At 35.2% G+C, this 21,433-nt stretch overlaps 1 protein-coding gene across 14 annotated transcripts in view; it reads left to right on the top strand.

Annotated features, from left to right (window-relative positions):
• The window catches only part of LOC134664065 (voltage-dependent L-type calcium channel subunit beta-2), a 201,296-nt gene that overhangs the window by 36,835 nt on the left and 143,028 nt on the right, over nucleotides 1-21,433 (top strand). For 10 of the 14 annotated variants that reach the window (XM_063520645.1, XM_063520644.1, XM_063520642.1 and 7 more), the window contains exon 3: nucleotides 17,080-17,199. The exons of the other annotated variants lie outside the window; for them this stretch is intronic. In XM_063520645.1, the coding sequence (XP_063376715.1) occupies nucleotides 17,080-17,199 (120 nt within the window). The remainder of the gene's footprint in view (nucleotides 1-17,079; nucleotides 17,200-21,433) is intronic. 14 annotated transcript variants of the gene reach the window in all.

Below are 21,433 nucleotides of genomic sequence, written 5' to 3'. Positions count from 1 at the left end.
AGTATTTGCAGTCATACATATATGTATAAATAATCCCTGCGAGGCTGCGATAAATGCGATAGTAACTGTTTGTCTGTTTGTTACCTCTTCACGCGCAAACCTTCCGGCTCGATTCGGGAAATGTATTAGAGATTCACTAGGTATGAAATAGTAAAGATATGTGACGTTCCACTGCAAAAGGTACCTTATGGCAGCTGGCGATGGCGCCGCGATTCGGGAAATGAATTAGAGATTCACTAGATATGAAATAGTAAAGATATGTGACCTTCCACGGAAAAAGGTACCTTATGGCGGCCGGCGCCTACGTCACATAGCGCCGCAATAATACAGGGTGATTCGCGAGACGTGAGCAGGACTAATCCTGCACACTCAGTAACTGATAATTGATCGATCACCGTCGTATTTAGGTGAAACAACGACACTTTTTCCTATTTTTAACTTTTTGGTGAGGGCAAATTTAACTGTCTACAGTCATGGTTACCCTACAAGACCTAATTAATAAACATAAAACCTCTTTAACCGTAATGACAGCATTTTGATTACGAAGAAAATAAACTGTCAAACTTGAGTGAGATAAGAGTTTTCAAAAGTAACCAGACCCTGATGACAGTGATGACATTCAATTTGACACAGAATATCGGTCGTTTCTAAATTTAGGGTGACCATGCATGCCGTAAATAAATTTATTATTATTTTTTCAACACGAGTAGAAAATTAACGTTAATCTCACTAATACTGATACGAGACAGTTGCTTCTAATTTACAAAATGCGCAGTGTTAGTCCTGCTCACGTCTCCTGAATCACCCTGTATTGGAGTTGGAGCGGCGTTAAAATAGCGTAAGCGCCAAGCGACATAAGGTACCTTTACCCGTGGGACGTCACATATCTTTACTATATCGTATCTAGTTAATCTCTAATTCATTTCCCGAATCGTGCCGTTCGTCTTTAAGTTTCCCTAAAGCCGCGTTCCGGCTATTTTTAGCGCAGCAGGTGCGGCCGCGCACACGCGCAGATTTGCACTTGGCGCAGCCTGCCAGCGAGCTGCGCCGTCTCAACACCTGACTTGACCTGACGCAACGAAACAATGCTCTGACTCTTCAACTGGATACAAAATGCAAAGAGTTATTTATTGTAATAAATACCTATATAAAACCCACGAAAAAACGTACCCTTTAGTTTAATAGCCGAAAAGATGGAATTGTACTGCGCTATATAGTTTGTGGTCTCTGAATTGACAAAAAATAAATTTTGCGATAACTCGAATTGCTGTCACTTGCGATAGCTGTCAAATCAGGAGAATGGAATTATCTTAGTCTTAGACTATAGACTATACTCACCTAGGACTATAAATGAATCTTTGCTAAAGGTGTACTTAATCGTACCTAGGGATTCAAGTTACGTTAAAAACATTTTAAAGCTGTAGAGATCGACCATGTTAAATTTTCATGACAAGTGTATTATATTTGGGTTATAAGGATTTATAGGTTTGCGTTCTTACTGCCAACTGCCGTATTCGAACTTCAAGATATTCACAAGATATTCGTTATAGTTTAGATATCAACTAGTTCTCTTTTGCAGTGCAATTCGGGCCACCAATGTCACTTTTACGTTAGATAGTGTAAGATATCTATTAGATGTGAATTGGATCTCTAAGTCATATCCTGAGATCCTGAAATCGTTCAAGAGTATCTCCAGAATCGCGCAAATGTCAAATTTGACAGGTTAGATGTTAAACATATCGTTATCGTATCTTGGTGATGTCTAATAGATGTCTATTCCATAATCCGAATCGGGCCCCAAGTATGTGCAAGTTACCATAAACTAAAATATACGAGTACAAAAATTACAGAAACCTCTAAAACCATATCAAGTCACCTTTTATTTCAATTTGATCGGTTCACCGGCGCCCGCCAAAGATGCAAAAAAACACTCAAATAAGTTAATCTTGAAGCTTTAATGAAACGTCACACGGTCCCGACAACCCTGAAACCAACTTTATTTTACACTTCACGTGCACCTTATGTTAAATGTATGAAGGGTTGTTTTCGAATGTCGGGAATGGCTTAAGTTGGGGAAATATAATACGAAGTGGAAAGATGGCGCGATAAGAGTACCTGCAAGTACCTGTAGGGCTGGCAGTTGTGATTAATTATAAGACTTTATGTTTTATTCCAAAATATTTGTTGTTTTGTTTTCGAAACAAAAGAGGAAACAGTACTGTTTAAAAACTTTGTTAACATTACTAAGTATTCGTCATTAATAAATTGAATATGTATGTACAATAAGATTTTGGCAAAATATTGATTTTTGGTACCTACAAGCTTTTATCGCTGACTGTACTTTTCTCTCCACTGGCAACTAATTACTCATCCAGCAATTCCAACAACCCCAAACACAGCGTTATTTTATCAAAGAGTTTCATAGCCACCTCCTGTTTCCATCATCAGATCAGTTCCATGTCATCATATTATTGCATTGTTATCCGATTTACATACCTATGTAAGTATACAAAATTCCATCTTAATCGGGAATCGGAAAGTGGGTCACTTTAGCTTCCAAGATTTGACCCACACTAACTGTATACTTACCTATTCAAGTCAAGTTAAATAAAAACTTGTAAAAATAGATAAATACAATTTATCACTTTGGCCATCAGAAGACCTTTAAATATTAAAAATAATATATTTCTACCCATGTAAACCATACCCAATATATTTTTTTAACGACAGTAAACCACATAATATAATCTTTAATTTCAACTGCGTGTAGTCCCAGCCCTGCGCCGGCGCAAATAAATCGGACACATTAACATTCCCCTCGCGTCACCCGCCATATTGCTCACAAAATGATATCGGCGGTTAAATCTTCAATAAGCCTCAATTTAGACACTTTAACGTCTGTATTGTTGGTAGGTTCCCAAAATGAAAGTTTCCTTCGTTTCCTGTCAAATTTTCCGACACATTTCCAGCTTTTTTGAAATTGTCCTCTACTTGCACATCTGTAGGTAGTAGAGCCCGCCCTAACTGACTCTGAACTCATGTTTCTAGGTGCTAGTTGTAATCGCTTCTCGCTCATCGTCCATGGGGAACCAGTGCTATTGTCAGTGCCACAATGTGATATTTTTAAAGAAATGTATCATTTATAGTGGCACCACAACATTTTGTCAGACCTAACCCTAAGTTTCTAAAACGACTTATGTAGGTACTTTTCTTAGTTGATTAAATATAATAAAAACTTAAGCAACATAGCGTACCTACTAGTAAAAACTTCCTAAAGTTTCTATTATTTGTCAAAACGATTTACACATATAAATAGTTAGTTAAAAGTTCGCGTCCTAAAAAAACATTTCACCACCTCACTAAAACCTGCCGCTATTTCTCACGTACCCTCGCAACACATAAATTATCGATATGGCGATGTTACCGTGACACTACCCTTACAAAACATAAAACCTTTGTAAAACTTCCAACACTCATAGGCCCTTTTTAAAGGATAGCAAAGGACCAAAGGTAAAATCCACCTGACTCGACACGCACACATGTAAGGGCTTACAAATAGCGCATTCATACACACGCAGGATAAGTGTTAGAATATTGTGTGCACACATGTAATACGTGTGCAGGTATACAAGGTGAAGTAAGATACGTGTTTGAAATATGTAATTAATTTGTCGGAGTTAACTTTGCTAAATTTCAGTATTCGAACCTTACAACACTGATTAGAGTTGAAAAAACCTATTGTCTATATGATAACTAATGATAAGGTTGCTATACAGATACAGCGAAGAAATGCCGCCACCATCCTTGGTACAATGTCTCAAGGGCCTATTTTAGATTTAAGCTAGTTTTTAATTTCTTTTAGTACTTAACACCACTGTATACATCTTGTTTGTAAAAAAATAAATTTAAAGAAGAAGCGTGTCGATTTTATAATCATGAATAATAAGAGGAGTAACAAATTCTACTTATTTTTGGGTATAAAAAACAATACTCTAAAGTAGTCAATCTGTGTACTGTGATGTTATATTTATATAGGTAAAACTTACAAAAACACGTAAACTTAGAACATTTTCCAACATCATAAACTAATACGTTTGTATGAATATACTTACATACTAAGTAAAAACTCATTTATTGAATAATAAGTGTTATAAAATGAATACTAAACTAAAATTAAGTACAACTAAAAACTAAAGATAAAAAATTAAAAATACGGTGTGCTTATTTTCCATATTATTTACAATTTCCTAATTATTTCATGCACGCACACAAAGACAATCTGTGATTCTCACTGTGTGCGCAATCTGTGTGTGTCGCCACCCCCGCGCCGGCCCGCACAAAAAATAATATCATATCTCCTTACCGAATCTACCTCGGTTACGGAGGATCGGATAAGTTGTGGAACTGGCAATATGTAAGACGTTAAATTTCAGAAGAGAAAAAAAAGTCTGTAGCTGATGGCGAGTTTGTGTTCACCTGACGAAGCCTGTGTTGTGGTAATACATTTAAATGCGAAATTAACTCTGTCTGTCTGTTACCTCTTCACGCTTTTGGTTTAGCGGCAAAAGGACAAAGGATATTAGGCTTTATCAATAATCAGTAATTAATCACCATCATTATTCCACGTAGACGAAGTCACGGCTAGAAGTTGATAGTTTCAAAATATCCACATTTCACTCGTACTTGTACCTACTTCTTGGCGCGGGCCAGACACACGATAACTTAATATGTAACATGATTCGAATATCATTCTGATGTCAATGTACTTTCGGATCGGCTTGTAGGTAAATGACGGTTACTTAATCACAGATTTTGAAAACAAAGTAGAATATCGAAATGCAATTTTTATTATCTATATTTCTATTTAGCTTATTTATTAGTCATTTTATTAAATGACATCAAAGTTTCACAAGGATCGTATCAAATGCCGCATCCAAATCGTCCTGTTTCGTCCAACAATGGATGCACTTTCGTTTTTATGCAGCCCTGCTGCCCCGGTCCTCAAATCGACGTCGCGTTTTTTGTACAAAGGTTTATTTCATTTATCTTCAGAGTCATGATCGTTGCATTGTGCCAGGCGTAAATAATTATAAAAAACTTACAAACGATACTCGTACAGGCCGAAAAAACTTTTTTTACTTTTAAATAACGAACGTTTCTATGTTTGCGTAGGCGAAGTTGCATGAGAAGTTGAGAACGGTTCCGTTTTTCGTTAATTTTTATAGTCGTAACAGGCCTAGTCGTTTAGATTTATATCTACAAACGTCATATTTTAATGAGTTTATTAAATTGGACATTACCGGTTATTTCAATTATTTATTGGCAGTATTAAAGCGCTGATACATAATTAAGCCCGTAACGTATCTAATTAAAATAACAACAATTAGTGAGATGAGATTATGACAATTGACCATCGATACGAGTATTATTTAAATATAAGGGCCTTGGCCTATTGATTAGTACAAATATTTGCAATTTGTAACTTCGTTGTACATATTAGATGATTTAAACACATTCACTAGTAGTACAGGGAGTGTAATTAGTAATATCTTCATCGTCAATCAAATAGTACTTTAAGTGACGTCTTGCTTTAATTAGTTCTCTTTTATGACCTAGGAACATTATCGGTCCAGCGAAACGTGATCTATTTTACGACACGCTTCTCGAAACCATTGTAACCGGCTTAACTGTACGCCACCGCACCACTTCAAAACGTCATATGTACGTGTGTGTTCTAATATTATATTTTACCTTTTAAAATGAGCGTTTAGTTAGTGAGAACTTGCTTTAAGAGACCATAAACGTCAAGAAAATTAAGTGCACCCATACTGGATTCTGTCCGTAGACACAATCGCCTACGGACTGGTATACTTCGATTAGGTCACTCAACCGGACTATTGGACCTCATGTGGAAACGTCATTTTCTGCTCAGTTATCTACATATATCCTCATATAATAATTTGAATTTTGGTTTTTTTTTAATTCTTATTTATTAAAAAGCTTTATTTATCTATCTTAGTTCTTCTTTGTCCTCGTGTTGTCCTGGTTTTTTGCCACGGCTAATGGGTGCCTGGGGTCTGCTTGTCAATAGTCTCAAGCTGAATCTTTGTTAAAATCATTTTACAATTGTTTTTTCGTCTTTTGGAATAATATCTTTTTTCACGCAAACATTAGGAACAATAAATAAAATTATTCTAAAAGTTACACTAATTATCAAATCAGACACAAAATGACATTTGAAAATGTCTTTTGTTTTTCTGCACTTGCAGCACACCTTAATTTAACTACCTAACTATATGTCAAACCAGTGATGCTGACATATTATACAATATCTGTTTGGACTCTTTCAATAGCCGCTAATGCGTCGCGAATATTAGTAGCTGTCCTTTTTCTTAATTTACGAGCACTTGACCGCTCTTTATTCCAAAATGAATCTTGAGAAAAAAACCATTTCGTAACAAAATTGTAAGTTACAACTTATAGGTACCCAAGTTCTTCTAATCATCCGATTGTTGATTACACATATGTAAGTTGAGAAAAAGTTTCCAAAAAGTAAAAAAATAGGAGGAAATTTAAAGAAATCACAGGTAACAACGGAAATTTTCGTTTTGGAATTAAAAATTTCAATTCCCATATGAAAATACAAAAGTTTGCCAAAATTTATCCAAGTAGAAATTTTTTAATTTTGGAAATTTTCCTACGGCACAACAGGCATCCATCGTATAATTTTCAAAGGCGTAGTTTAAATAGATATATTAAAGAGCGGTGAACGATGAGTGGCCATGGCCTGATACCGATTGGTTGGAAACATTGTTTAAGTGCAAATCCTGTTGGGCGCAGACAGTTTATGATTATTTTCTCTTTAGTTTTAAACTTCCTATAGTTTTGTAGCAGATGTTTCTGCTTCTTCTGCTTGGTACGAGTATAAATAAGAAACAAAATTAAAGATGGATCGCCTTATTAGCATATGAAGTCAGACGAGACAAATAGGTACATATCATTTGAAAACTATCATTCACATTCACATATATATCCTTGCGCTACAATTCCGATATCAGTATTAGATAATATGATTTGTAATGATAATAGAAAATTATAATTTGTTATTGGAATTATACTACTAACACCAAATCAAGAGTATGTCAAATTCCAGGCTGCCTTTTCAATTGAGGCGGAGATGAGAGGAGACGTGACTAATAGTATTGGTTGTAATCCAGCGGAGCGGAGCGGAGAAGAGATGTGCATTACAAGTAATGCTATTGATTAATTCCCGCCCGTCTCCTCTCATCTCCGCCTCAGTGGTAAAGCAGCCTAATCATAATCAACAACATGTATGCCGTGTCCAAAAACCATGTAAACTCTCCATTGTTCTTATAAGTTTCGAATTACCTTGCTTAAATACATATAAATTACAAAAAATATCTTAAAATTAAAGATCACAACTTTAATTACTCTTAGAAAATAAAACCATTAATTATTCTTTAAATATTAAACAAGCTGTGCTCATAAAGGTCAAAAAACATCTAATTGTAATACCGCCTCATCTCAGCAAAGACAACCAGTTTCCAACACGAAACATTATTCGTCTTTACGCAATTAGGTAAAACCCCACTACACCGACCAAGTGACCACGCACGTACACCAAACCAAATTAAATCCAACAGATACCAAGCTAATATCAACCTTATATATAAACACATAGAAGTTATGTAAAATGCAGTGGATAGGTCGGTTTAAGTGTACGCGCATACATTAGCAGGATTACCACAAGTAGAGATGTACTCAACGATGTCGCGACCATAAATAACCGATATTCAAATGGCCCGATACCGATTCGGTACCGCAATTAACACGCGAACTGGTTCCACTAGTGACGGGATTTGTCGATAAATTATCAGAGCGATACGATCTTTTTATTGCACCCGTCTGCTTCGATATGCCTGGAAGTTAATAAGTGAAAGACACATTATTTAATATCTTAATGTAAATAGAAAATATTAAAATTAGATACGAAGGTTCCAATTTAGATATTTTATACGTGTTAGTAGTTAGCTTGTTGGAATTTCAATAAATTTGCAATATTCGCGAAGTTTATTACAATAATTTGTAAACTTAAACAGTTTTAGTAAGTTTTGCGTGACTATCTAAACAAAGAATGTGAATATTTATTATAATCTAACTTGCAAACCTGACTTAATAATTAAACATAACTTCTTTAAAAGTTAATAAACTTTAAAGATAAATGTTGAATTGCTTTTAATTATCTTAGACTTAGATTTAGTTTAACTTCTACAACTTTTAATATTATGACTATTAATAGATCCTTTGATCTACAGTTTTAGCAAGTGATTACTAACTTTATTTTGAAAAATCACTTATTTTTCGTACGAATATGAACGGAGTAAAGAAAAACACAATAATTGCTTTTAATTAAACACAAGAAAAAAACGTATACTTATTTATAACTCAACGCAAAAGCAATGTAAATAGGTTTGAAAGAGCAGGGACATTCGATAAAATTTATAAATCATCGATATATTATCCAGCCACATTTCCTTCCCTAGCAACACACGAAAATGGTAATATTCGCTCTATCCAATAAGTGTAATGAATCTTATGAGTATGGAACTATAATAGCGGGCAACGTGGGCAAGGCCCGTTTTTAAAACATTTCGATACAGTCACATTTATTCAATACCTATAACTATAAAACGCTGTCGTAGAGAAATACGTTAATAAGTTATTGTACAGTCAGAAAAACTATTACCTAGCTTAGCACCCCACAAATATCCTAAGTTACTAGTTTTGCTATCTGTACATATGTTGTACATAGAGTTACATAAGTATAAATATTTACAAAGGTTTTCGTAGCGGTAAACTAAGACAGGTGTAGGTGTGTATTCTGCATAAACATTTTTTGTAGGTAAGTACCTGATTCTTAATATGCACCCTAATACTCGTAATACTTACAACTATAATACAACGTTAATAGGTGGTAGAAGTTACTAAATGAAACTATATATTATAATTAAATGTCGTAGATATTTCATTAAAGAGGCCCACTGATTAACAGTCCGCCGGACAGTATCGGCCTGTCAGTTGTTCGGAACTGTCAAAATTTTGTTCTAACTGACAGGCCGATACCGTCCGGCGGACTGTTAATCAGTGGGCCCCTATATACGTTACTTATTGCCTTGTCTATGAAACATCTTTCCAAGGAACAAATGGAAAATATAAATGTAAACTCAGTGTTATTCAGTTGACTGTACTTATTAGGTACATTATGAATACAGGTTTGACTGTAGCTGTGATGAGTCGTTTCCGCCATAGCGCAGTTTCTGCGTAATGTATTCGTCGTCTAGCCGTACTGTATACTTACTTACTTTTTTTCAATACCATATCGGTGGCAAACAAGAATACGGCCCGCCTGATGGTAAGCAGTCATCGTAGGCTATGGACGCCTGCAACTCCAGAGGTGTTACATGCGCTTTGACGACTTTTTAAAAACATGTACACTCCTTTTTTGAAGAACCCTATACTGTAGGCCCTTGGGAAAACCTCGGACCTCATTTCACAGCCGGAGCGTCCGCGGGAGGAAATTCCTCTTAAATCGCACAGTACGCGACTATTTAGGTTCTAGGGTGTGAAGATGAACACCCTGCCGACGGCGAGCGGTACGGTGATAGAAAGCGGCCGTTGGCATCATGTCAAATAATTCCTCAGGGCGGGCTGTGCTCATTCATTACTTATTTAAATCATCTAGTTTTCGCCAAATACAAGGATTCTCGGAATCTTTGTATACGGAAAGTTTACTACTAATGCCAACTAGGATGTTTTAGTGAGAGATATGATCATAATTTTTGTACCGACAGAACATAAAACTGGCCTTTAACTGTGTTTTGCCTACTGTCGTCTCTGCTTCAGAAATGTTAATAAAAAAAGTGTTTATTACTGTGTAATTAGGCATTACGTGAACTTTTTAGCACACCAATTATTCTATACATTCTTGAGATAGTTTGAGAGGAAGATCTTCAATTTAGCTCCGGATCTTCAAGTAAGTAGGATACTTAAGTAGAAATATGCCTCAAGGGTTTTTCAATTAAGTTCCATCTTCTAGGGTTCTTTCTCCTGTGACAAACTTCCGAAAAGCTAAGCAAGCTCTTTGACCATGATATAGAAGAAGAAGAAGAAGAAATACATTTATTTTAACGTCACAACATAGTACATGGAAAAAATAAATAAAAGAAAAGTATGCAGACATAAAAGAGATTAGGACGCTAAAATAGGAGTCCCACTCAGCATGATGCCGCGGCAGACCGTGGCGCTGGTTTTCTGTGGGGACCTGACTTAATCTAAAAATTGATGGCGACACGTACGCCAACGACACACAAATAAATTAAATTATTTACATTGATTTAAAAGAAACATAAACATTATTATTCATATAGCAAGGAAAAGATAGAAAATTAATATACAAGTAAAAAACAGAAAAGATAGAAAAGAGCAATCACATGACATAGACTACCGTCTTTTTTTTTAAATAATAAAATTTTGCGTGGGCAATAATTATTGGTGTATGGTGTGGCCACACCAAACCAAAGTACTTATATTTGAATATCAAACAGTTGCACAAAGTCACAGGAAAAAAGAAGCCAAAAACTTAAACTAAAGCAGCTAAACTAAAACTAAACCAAAACTAAGACTAATCATAGTTTTTCTATAAACAGAAATGTGTGTGAGTGAATAAAAGCGTGTGAGTGAATAAAAGTGATATTTGTAAGTATGTTACTGGAATGTTTGTAGTTGAATTTGTAACAAGTGTGCACGACTTTTTGTTTTGAAGCCACTTAACGATTTCAGCGAATATGAATTTAAGTAGATTTGTTTACCATTTATAACCTTGTTTCTTATTCAAAATTGGGGTTCAGAGCCATCTGGACGTGAGTGCGCATGTCCAAAGACACATGGGTCAATTTCTGAACACGATTTTTTTTCTGTCCGTGATGAAAATCGCGGGTTAGCATCAAATAATACTTACCATTTTTTTTTTACATATAGAAGCCACACTTTCACACCGGGTTCCATATGAATTCACTGATTAATTGGTTTTTATAGTACACTTAAAAATACCTAAAGGCTCAAATTACTACTCCCGTGCCCTGTCCGGAATCTACTTTTGAGCATAATGAAAAATCCTACGAAAAATTCTACATTAGTATCACTAATTTAGTGTCAAATACTTAAACTAGATGATATTTACTATCACTGAGCACATACACTATTAACTTCATTGTGGTAAATAACTCGTGATCGAAGTTTAAATTTTGTCCGAGCGCGCGAGTAAAATTTCGTCGGCAAAACTCAAAGGGCTCTCACAGCCGACGTCTGTATCTGAACCGCCTCGTGTCCCGCCTCACCTGTACTGGCAATATTCGGCTGATTCTCAAAGCAAGCGGATGTACGTCAAGCCGCGGCGTGTTCGAGCAAATCGCATAAGTATTTCGGAATCCGGGTGGGCGACAATTTTTTTCTAATTTCGATGCCCCTTATAAATTTTATTTCCCACATAGCTTTTCAAAAACAATTGTCATATTTAGGAGCCCTTTATGTATCTTTATGTAAGCGATAACATAACAGTTTGGTTAAACACGATTTAAATTTTTGGCGAATTTTTTTATTACGAATTCTAATTTCCGTGCCCTAATTCCCATAGAATATTTACCTAAAACAGCTGATTAAGTGGCACGGGAATTAGAAAGTATTACATTTATTGTCAACAAATTTTTAATTGGGGGCACTGTAAGTTAATTGGCAATGTTTACGTCATATTATTATTACATATATATATATATTGGCATTGAATATATATTATATGTAATAATAATATGACGTATATCTTTCTATTTTACATTTAAGGAAATCTCAGAGAATGCACAAAAATCTATGAACGGTTTTTTAGTATAAGTACTATAGTACATACTTACAGGGTGGACCCGAATAACCCGGGCAATTTTAATACGTAAGGTAAGGTGGGGTAAGACGACACTAGGGTAAGACTATCACTTGTATGGAATCCTCGTACTGTTAGTCTTGCGCCACCTTACCTTATTCATTTATCATATTATAATATTAAAATATTATATAAACATAAAACTATTTTTGGAATTATTACATATTATAATACCCGTACCTAAGGTTACATGAAACAAAATGAATCAAATTTACAATGGTTTTATTTTGTAAATTTGACAGCTGACAGCGTAAGCCGTATAAAATTTAAATATCTGGGAGACCGAGCTTTGCTCGGAAAACATATACGTACCTAAAAACTCAAAAATGCGCGTTTTCTCAGAGACACCTAGCTAGATCGATTTTTCATCCCAGAAAACGCCCATATATGATCAAATTTCATCGAAATCGTTAGAGCTGTTTCCGAGATCCCCGAAATATATACAAGAATTGCTCGTTTAATAGATTAGTTGTTATAAATTGGCTTTTCTAATAGGTACAAGAAAAAATAAATATATCCTATTCTTACTATATTATAAATGCGAAAGTATCTCTGTCTGTCTGTCTGTTATCTCATCACGCTTAAGCCGCTGAAACAATATCATCTTGATAATACATATTTGGCATGGAGATAGTTTGAGGCCTGAAGAAGGACAAAGGATCTGGGGGCACGGCAGTGCCGCCGCAAAGTCGAGCATAACAAAGTGGCACGGCCGTACCATCAAATCTCAATAACATTCTATCTAAATAACATTTAATTTGAGCATGTAGTCTAAGAATTAATACACTTTACAATCCCTTAGCTTTGTCACTGGCACAATCACTCTCAATCAATATTATTTTAAGGTACTTCTAGCATACCCACAAGTTCCAAATTTGAAACGTAATTAGGTTTTAGCTTTTTAAGCTAATAAAAATCTAATAATACTGCAATATTAGTCACGTTCTAAAGATAACTGCATAATTAAGTTTGTAATCCTATAGAAATATATGCGATAACAACGTTACCTTTTAGTTCTTACAATTAGTAGGGAAAATAAAGGTACACTACGATGGACGATGTGAGTATGAATAAAGATGTATTATGATATGTATATACATAGTATCAGTATGGTATGGGTATGTTTACCCGAAAAGAAGGACAGCCTACAAAAAGAGATGGGATCATTTCAATTCATGTAAAAAGATGCAAATCTCGCAACGCAGTTCTTCTACTCTACTACAAAAAAGTTTTGGGATGTAATGTGAAACCAAGTCGGTTATTTTAGTCAGTGCCAGGGGGTATTTTGTAAGTAAGTTTTTTTTAGGAAGATTATGATATTTTTGAGAAATTACTTAACCAACCTACGCTTTGAAGATTTTCCCGCAGGGCAGGGACACCCCGTATACCTATGTGTAAAGTAAGGCGGGGTAAGACTAACTTAGTTTATTTTGATCGGGGCAAGACTAACAGTATGAGGATTCTATACAAGTGATAGTCTTACCCCGGTGATAGTCTTACCCCACCTTACCTCATATGTGTTCAAACAATTTTTTGGGTTATTAATTTATGAAGGCAGCATATTCGATTTCTTCAGATTAACTTACACAATAACTTCTTCTCACTGTGCCCCTATTTATTTCTTAGTATCATTTCCTATAAGACCATACACCTTGTACCTATCTACATGCAGATACATAATGACACTTTTTAATGAATAGTTTTGTATGTAAAGGCGGACAAGTTTACGAAACTACTCAAAGTATTGTTTTGAAATATGTACATTTTACTAAGAAAGAGAGATTAGTTGCCATTAAAATAAAGGAAAGGATTAGTCATATACGTAGTTTTTAGTGTAACATACTTTCGTAGATTTGTCGTTCGAAACTAAAATTAAAGAAGGTAAATATGTCCGATGCCACTTCAGTATGGTTGCAGTATATTATTGTAGATTAAAATATACATAAATAATAGTTTTAAGTACCAAAATAAGTTAAGAAAACAATTCCCGTGCCGTGTTCTAATTTCCGTCCTAGTAAAATCTAATTTCCATGGGCACACTAATTCCCGTGCCCTGACCAAAATTTTAAATTTAAATAACTTTTATAGTTTTATTAATATTTTTATCCCATAAGAAAATTAATATTTATTATATTTTTTAACAAATTCTCAGCATATTTTTTTTTGTGTCATGTTGGTATTTCAAAATTCCATGGAAATTAGACAAAAATGCTCGTTTGGTGAAATTGACCCACATACACTATGACCATATAGTTCTAAATCACACATTCACAATTTATAACAGTTTTTGAAGTGAACCGATGAACGTCGTGTGGGCGAGAGCGCTATGCCCATAAATACAAGTTCCTGTCACTTTTACGCAACTTGCTGAGAACAATATGTAAAAATGTTTGTAGCTTCATTTGAGCAGCGGATTATAGGCGTTTTAGAAATACGATTACATTAACTGATAATGTAAATGTAAAAAAAGATGTCATGGACTAATGATTTAAAATTGTGCAAATCATGACCAATAATATATTACCAAAATCTTTGAACCTACCTAAAGTAATTTGATACCAAAAGCCATTTCAGAAGGTATTGAGTACTACCAGTAAATATTTTACTACCTCGAAGATTACTTAAAAGTTCTAAGAAATAAGAAGTTTTATTAACTTTACTACCTATTCAAAGTTAAGTAAAATTACAAATAATATGTACTAGTTAAACTTAATAAATTATTTCTGATAAACATGCATTTAAACAGGTACAGATTCGCCAAAAGGAATTCTTTAAACATTTTCCCACGTCTAATGGTCTATCTTTACTTGTACTTGTAAATTTGACATTTTATATATTCAATACTTTGGAAGGATGCAACCACAAAACAAGAGCGCGGCGCGCTCATTCATTCTTCCGGGGATGCAACGATATTCTACTGTTTGTTTTTTTGTTTTTTGACTGTACCGAAGAAGTAAATGTTATCCTATCTTTGAATGTTTTTCTAACTTGTCTGTTTTTGGCTTAACGTTTACTTTCTTCACAATATCTCTTACGTGTCATAGCAAAACGTACAAATATTAACATTTGTGTGTGTAACTTATTTTAAATATATTTATGTGAAACAGGTCACAAATGACCGACAGGTTAATTTTATATCTTTTAATAAGTTTGCGTGTACTGTCACATTGCAAAAAATATCTAAAAGTACCTTTTGCTACGACAAGCATTTGCAAACGCTAAAGTATGTTTAGAATATGACTAGTTACTGATAGATAGTTATAGTTGCTTTTTTAGACGCTACATGATCACACATCGCGATGCTTATCTTAGGCACTACACGCGGGGTGACGCAGATATAAGTAACTCTACTTTATATGATGGCACTTCTTTTGTAATAATTTATGAAGCACACCAGCACTGTAGGGGTTATTAAATCTATCCTTCTTTAGGACGCTTAGCAGAAGGATAGCAGAAAGTATTCGGTAAAATGATAGATTTAATAACCCTTTGAGTGAGAGTCTGAAAACCATCACATTTTGCGTGGAATTTGGCTAAAGAGCCATGACAAGTGGTTTTCATGTTCTTAATGTAGACGCACAAAACAAGCAGTGCTCACACCGACCAAGACGTGTCCATCCTATGCCGTAGTGTTATTGGATATAATAAGGGTATGTGGAAATATTGGATGCATTTGTCTGCATTATCTGCATACATTTTTAAACCTAGACGCGTTCTTTAGTTTCCATATAACCAAATGCTAATATTTCTGTTAAAGTTTAGAACGTTAGAGTTTATGACAGAAATAGTAGCAATTTCTTCTACTATATGAAGTGTACATACAATAACCACTAGTAGCAACCACCTTTAGATCTGCATTCTTGACATAGTTCTTCCGTCCTTCACTTACTCGTACTGTCCTCATTTTGTGTCTCACCTCTGACGCCATCATCAGAGCCCCTTATAGCTTACTCCACAGGATGCGCCGGATCAACCTTCGTGGTAGCATTGTAAATGTTCCTATTTATTAAACTCAAGATAATCCAGAAAAATGTTATTGTTAGTTTCAATACTGGGTTAAATCCATATTGTATTTATTTGTCATGTTACCAGTAGGTACCTTAGACATTCTTGTGCATACCTTAACCGTAGCCATACCCCGAACTTGCTTGAAAACGAACCTGACTCTTCTTCAACAATCTCTAGAACCACCACTACTAACCAACTAACCCCTGTACAAAGTATGTATACTTTATATATCTTGGTATAGTGGCAGCTCAATGAATTATTGGGTTCTAGTCTAGCAGTCTGGTAAAGGAGGAGGTTTTATATTTGAGCGCAAGATTTGAAAGCAGCGTTAAGAGTAACACTAAAATGAAACAACTAGTAAATCTGTAGTGGAGGTTGAGTTCAGGATAGCAAGATATAATCATTTTTGAGTAGGTACCTACAGGTATTTCTGTTTAAGGGATGACTCACATTAGACCGGGCCGTGGCCGAGCCGGAGCTTCCGGAGCTTCGTTTTCTATGGAAGCACCACGTGATCACCGAGCAGCCGTCATAGAAAATGGCATGTCGAACGTCTCGGTCCGGGCACGGCCCGGTCTAGCGTGAGTCAACCTTAAGGCAGTTTTGCAAGGTATTTTACAATTGAAGCGTAATAATAAAGTTAGACCAGCTGAAATTTTAAGCAGTCAAAGTAAAAGCAAGTTACATACAGTAAATCTATCAGTAGGTTACATAAGCAATCATCAGCATCCAATTGCTTCAATTAAAAAACTTTATAAGCAATTAAAGAGATAAAACCAATACGTAGCAGTTAAGCATAAGCAATTAGAGTGTCGCATCAACTTCGAGCAACTAAAGCTTATAAGCAGCCCAAGAGAAGTCAACCTTGAGCTCAGTAGTAGGTTAATAAGCAGAGTAGGCAGCGCAGCGGTTGATAGCAGTAGGTTATATGCAAAGTAGGCAACAGAGCGTAAGCGCTAAGCGTCTATGTGTTGAGCTGAGTAGGTTAAATAGGCGCCTCTGATAGGCAGCGCGGATGTGTGATCATGCCGGCGCGGTGCTGACGCTGGCGTGGTGCGCAGGGCGGCGGGCGCGGCCAGCGGGCCTCCGGCTCCAGCACGTCGGGCTCGCTGGGCCGCAGCGGCGCGCACTCCGACCCCGACCTCAACTACCGGCTGCAGGCCAACCTCAACGTCGGCTGGGTGAGCGAACCTTTTACAATGCTTCGTGGCCGGCCTTTTGAACCCTGTATATCAGGATCCCATAAAGCTGCAAGTTACATGTTGACTGGTGTAAAACGGCGTTTGACACGTGCTTGACCAATGTCGAGACCCTCGAGAGGCATTTTAAACAGTATTGCTGCTTTTGACTCTTAAAATTGTAACCTGTAGCTTTATAAAATGTGCCTGTGTCTTGAAAGTCAAAACCGCAGCAGAAGATTGATTTAGTTATCTATTTACGTATTTTAATTTTACCCAAAAGTATTGATTATCAAACCTACTCCAATTGAAGTGTTTTTAACCATTAAATTGCTTTTAGGAGTCTTATTCTTACATTATGCAATGATTTTCATAATGGGAATACTAAAAAGTAATGTACCTAATTGTAAGAAATATTACGTTTGATAGTTTTCTGAATGTTAAAGTACTTATTAAAAACTAAAATATAGGTGTAGCTCTTGTATTTCCATTTATTTAATTAAACTCCTTGGAAAAATATGGAAAAATACAGCAATATTTACTTGTTACTGTCTGCCATTTATACATCCATACACATTCTGTCACACCTCTTCTTTATTGTGTTGAGATGAAATGCTATCAATGATTTAACTTTTAATTTGTACTCGTAACTCTTTCATCTCAACACTATTTTCGCTTATACATATAGGCAGACTGCACTGTAGTATATGTATGTAGTAGATTTAGATGTGTGTGTGTGTGTGTGTGTAGTAGATGTAGTGTCTTGCATGTATGTTCTGTAAACACATATTATTATAATTTTACATAAGATACTTTGTAATTTGTTTTTTAAGCATGTGTGTGTTTAAATGCATGTAACACAATGTTCCTATAGCTCCTACAAAGTTTATCTCCTATGAAAAAGATTTCGTCGCATTATTTCAGTCTTGTACCTAATGCTGAAAATATGTTATTTCTTTATTTATTTTTCATCTTAAGTTAGGTTAATTATAATATGAATATAAAAGTAAAATATAAAAACACTTACAAAACAATAAAAAATAAATTATAAACACATAAAAAACCTAACCTAGGGTGCCGCCAGCAGCGGGGCAGGGCCCAAGCTGCCGGTGGTCAGGGCCGCAGAGTGAGGAATCGACGTACTATACGCGCCGTGTCCAAAATTACCGCCTTCCTGAAATATGTTATTATTATTAGGTTTTGCAAAAGGAAGAATGTACAGATGTACATATATTTGTTGTTCTTGTAGTACCAAACAATCGTACTGACGGCTCAATACTAAGACAGTAACTTTTATCTTTTTAAAAACTTACATCGACGTCGGAATATCAACATATTACAAGAAAACCAATCTCCACACACGAATCACGGATGACACCAAAAAAGTACGTAGATAGCGGAAACCATACCACACCTACTTACATATACTTTAAATAAATAAACAATAATAAACTAGATTGTATGAGACATACTTCGATGATGCATACCGCTTACCAAATTCTAACAATTTTTATTACCGATAGTTACCAAATAGAATTACAGCAAACATTTAAAAATAAACTGTATCTTGGAGAATATAAAGTTGGGTTTGAGTTGCGCACGCGCCTGTCCGTTCGGGTTATTTATTGCGCATTGCGCAGATACCCGTTCCCAGACGTTATTCTAATATAATTCGTAAATCGAAATGCCGAATGGTTTTAATAGAAATCACTAACATTGTTTATGTTAAAGTACCATCTTTTAGTGGCTCTCAAACTTTTTGAATTCTGACTGTTTGCGTTTGGATTGAGAATTAAAATTTGGTTTTAAAAATAATTATAAGACACCATATTCTATAAAACAAGTAGAAACATAGCAAACAGAGCCAGCGTCATCTGTCTCAAATTTCGCTTCGTGTTGTGTTATGCCATTAATATGTTTCCAAAAACAATACGAGTATTGAGACAAAACTTATATGTAACAGAAATAATCTAATATCAACATAGTTTATTTTATTACTTTTGTTAATGGCCTATGCCTTATGCCTTCAGAATGAATCTTACTATTTTATTTTGATTTCTTTTGTGAGTAGTTAGGTATAATTTATTAAAATTTTCGTGCAAAATAAAACTAATTTTGTTTAAAAAAAGAACCTATCACCGTGGTTCGTAGCGCTCACGTCCGCTACGCGTCTACGCGCTACTACGCGCTACGCAGTTTGAGAGCCGCGGCCGCCGTGTTTTATGGCGCATTATGCCATAATAATATTTTTTACTTAGCACATTTGTTTATACCTGCGACCAGCGCCCGCGCAGTCACAGCTAACACATTGACAGTACTCTAACTTGGGACGCGCGTGGGTGGTAAGTTAAATATTTACATAAGGGATAAAAATATAAAGCATTTCCATATTATGATTTTTGAGTTTATTTTTTATTTTCATCCTTAAGTATAATTGGCATTGGACTCTTGGTATTGAAGCATTTTAGCATAAAGTTATTTCTTTACCAGTTTTAAAAGTGGTTGGCCGTAAAGAAAATTCCTGGTGAGCTATACTTGACCACGTTTTTCAAATGCATCTGTTTTGAAGTAGCTGAATTTATCCTTAAATATACCGTTTTTATTATTTATTTATTTTCAGCAACATGAGAGTTGTCACTTCGGGATATAAATTTTCTGTACGTTTCCTTATAAAAAGTAATGACAGTGTGTAGCATTATTATTTACTAGTAAGATCAATGTACCTACTGTGAATTGTCATTGCCAGGAAACCTGACAATACAGAAGCGTGAAACAGAAGCATCGATACACAATCTATCCATTGTATAAATTATTGCCCAAAAATGATATATCGGGTGTGGCCTGTAAAATGAGCAAATAATTAAAACATGGATTGTACTGCTCAAACGGTGACACTTTTGTTCACAACTTTTAAAAATTATGAAGTATTTAGACTTCCTATTTTTCATACAAAATATATATTATCTTCAGTGGACGCCATCGCCACGCCATATCATTGTGATTGGCGTTGTTGGTCACGCCTTAAACATGACAAAATTCTCAATATATTGCATCTTACAACAAACTTTAAAGTGTATTAAAAATCAAACTACAAGTTATTTTTAAAAGTCGCTGAAAAAATGTTGGTCAGTTTGAGGAGTATAGCCTACAGTTAAATTTTTTGCTCGTGTTACAGACCACACCCGGTATTAACTCACATTATAGACGGGTCCAACGCCCCAACGTTAGACCCGTCTATAATGTGAGTTAATATGTGTTCAAAACGCGAAAGTTTAAAATATTATATTGCACACCCGGTATGTAGTCAAGGTACTTACTGTATTAATTCACCTACATAAACTATGCACGTGTGCCGCTTTCAAAATAAAAATGTCGTACGCTATTGCCGCGGAATCTAATAGCCAAACGATTTTTATGTTCTTTCGCGGTAAGAGATTGTGTTTCCGACCGTTAGTTTTTTCTACTCTTTGTCGAGAGAATTGACTTTTGTATTCCAAGATGGCGGCGGTTTACGGTGACGCCCAATTAGCGAGCCGCGATCTTTTGTTACCATGATTTATGTCTATGAGTTTTTGTTGGTAATTGCAATTTGTTTTTTTTTAGAGTTAATTTAGAATTTTCGCCTCTAATTAGGGTTGTCGTAAATCTCTGGTTTATGGTCTAAAATTGAAAAATTGAACTATACATGGATTCGATTGCTTAGGATTGCGAACGCATTTTACATTTGCGGTTTATAATCAAAGTTCAAATAAATGTTATGTCTTAAGATCCTTTTAGCATTTTAAAGAACGAAAACTTAGTGATTATTTAACCGTAAAAAATTCGTAATTAAAATACGCGAACACAAAATGCTAAAACACTTTTTAAATTAATGTCTGATAAATCATTTACTCACTGAACTTTATGACTGTCTAAATAACGCATCTCGCTTTCTGATTGGTTGATCGCGCACAAAACAAGAAGTAGGTACGTTGACGACAAATAAATTACAAAAGACAATTTTAATTGGACCACACACACACGACACAGTAAATAATTTCCTTCCGTCGCCACTTACATGCGGTAGATTTTTGGAATACAAGGCTCAGTGGTTGTTACTCTGTGGCATTCGAGAATTTATTTAATTTGGTAGCATTCAAATTTGAAATATTTTTTTACAATATGTCATACATACTTTTCTCAAGCTATTATTTTAATATAAGTAACTAGTATCCCCTACTCTCAACGTTGTTTTGAT

Source organism: Cydia fagiglandana, chromosome 4 (assembly GCF_963556715.1).
Source record: "Cydia fagiglandana chromosome 4, ilCydFagi1.1, whole genome shotgun sequence".
Lineage (NCBI taxonomy): Eukaryota > Metazoa > Arthropoda > Insecta > Lepidoptera > Tortricidae > Cydia > Cydia fagiglandana.
The sequence above is the reverse complement of the archived record's forward strand: the minus strand, read 5'-3'. Positions and strand labels throughout refer to the sequence as shown.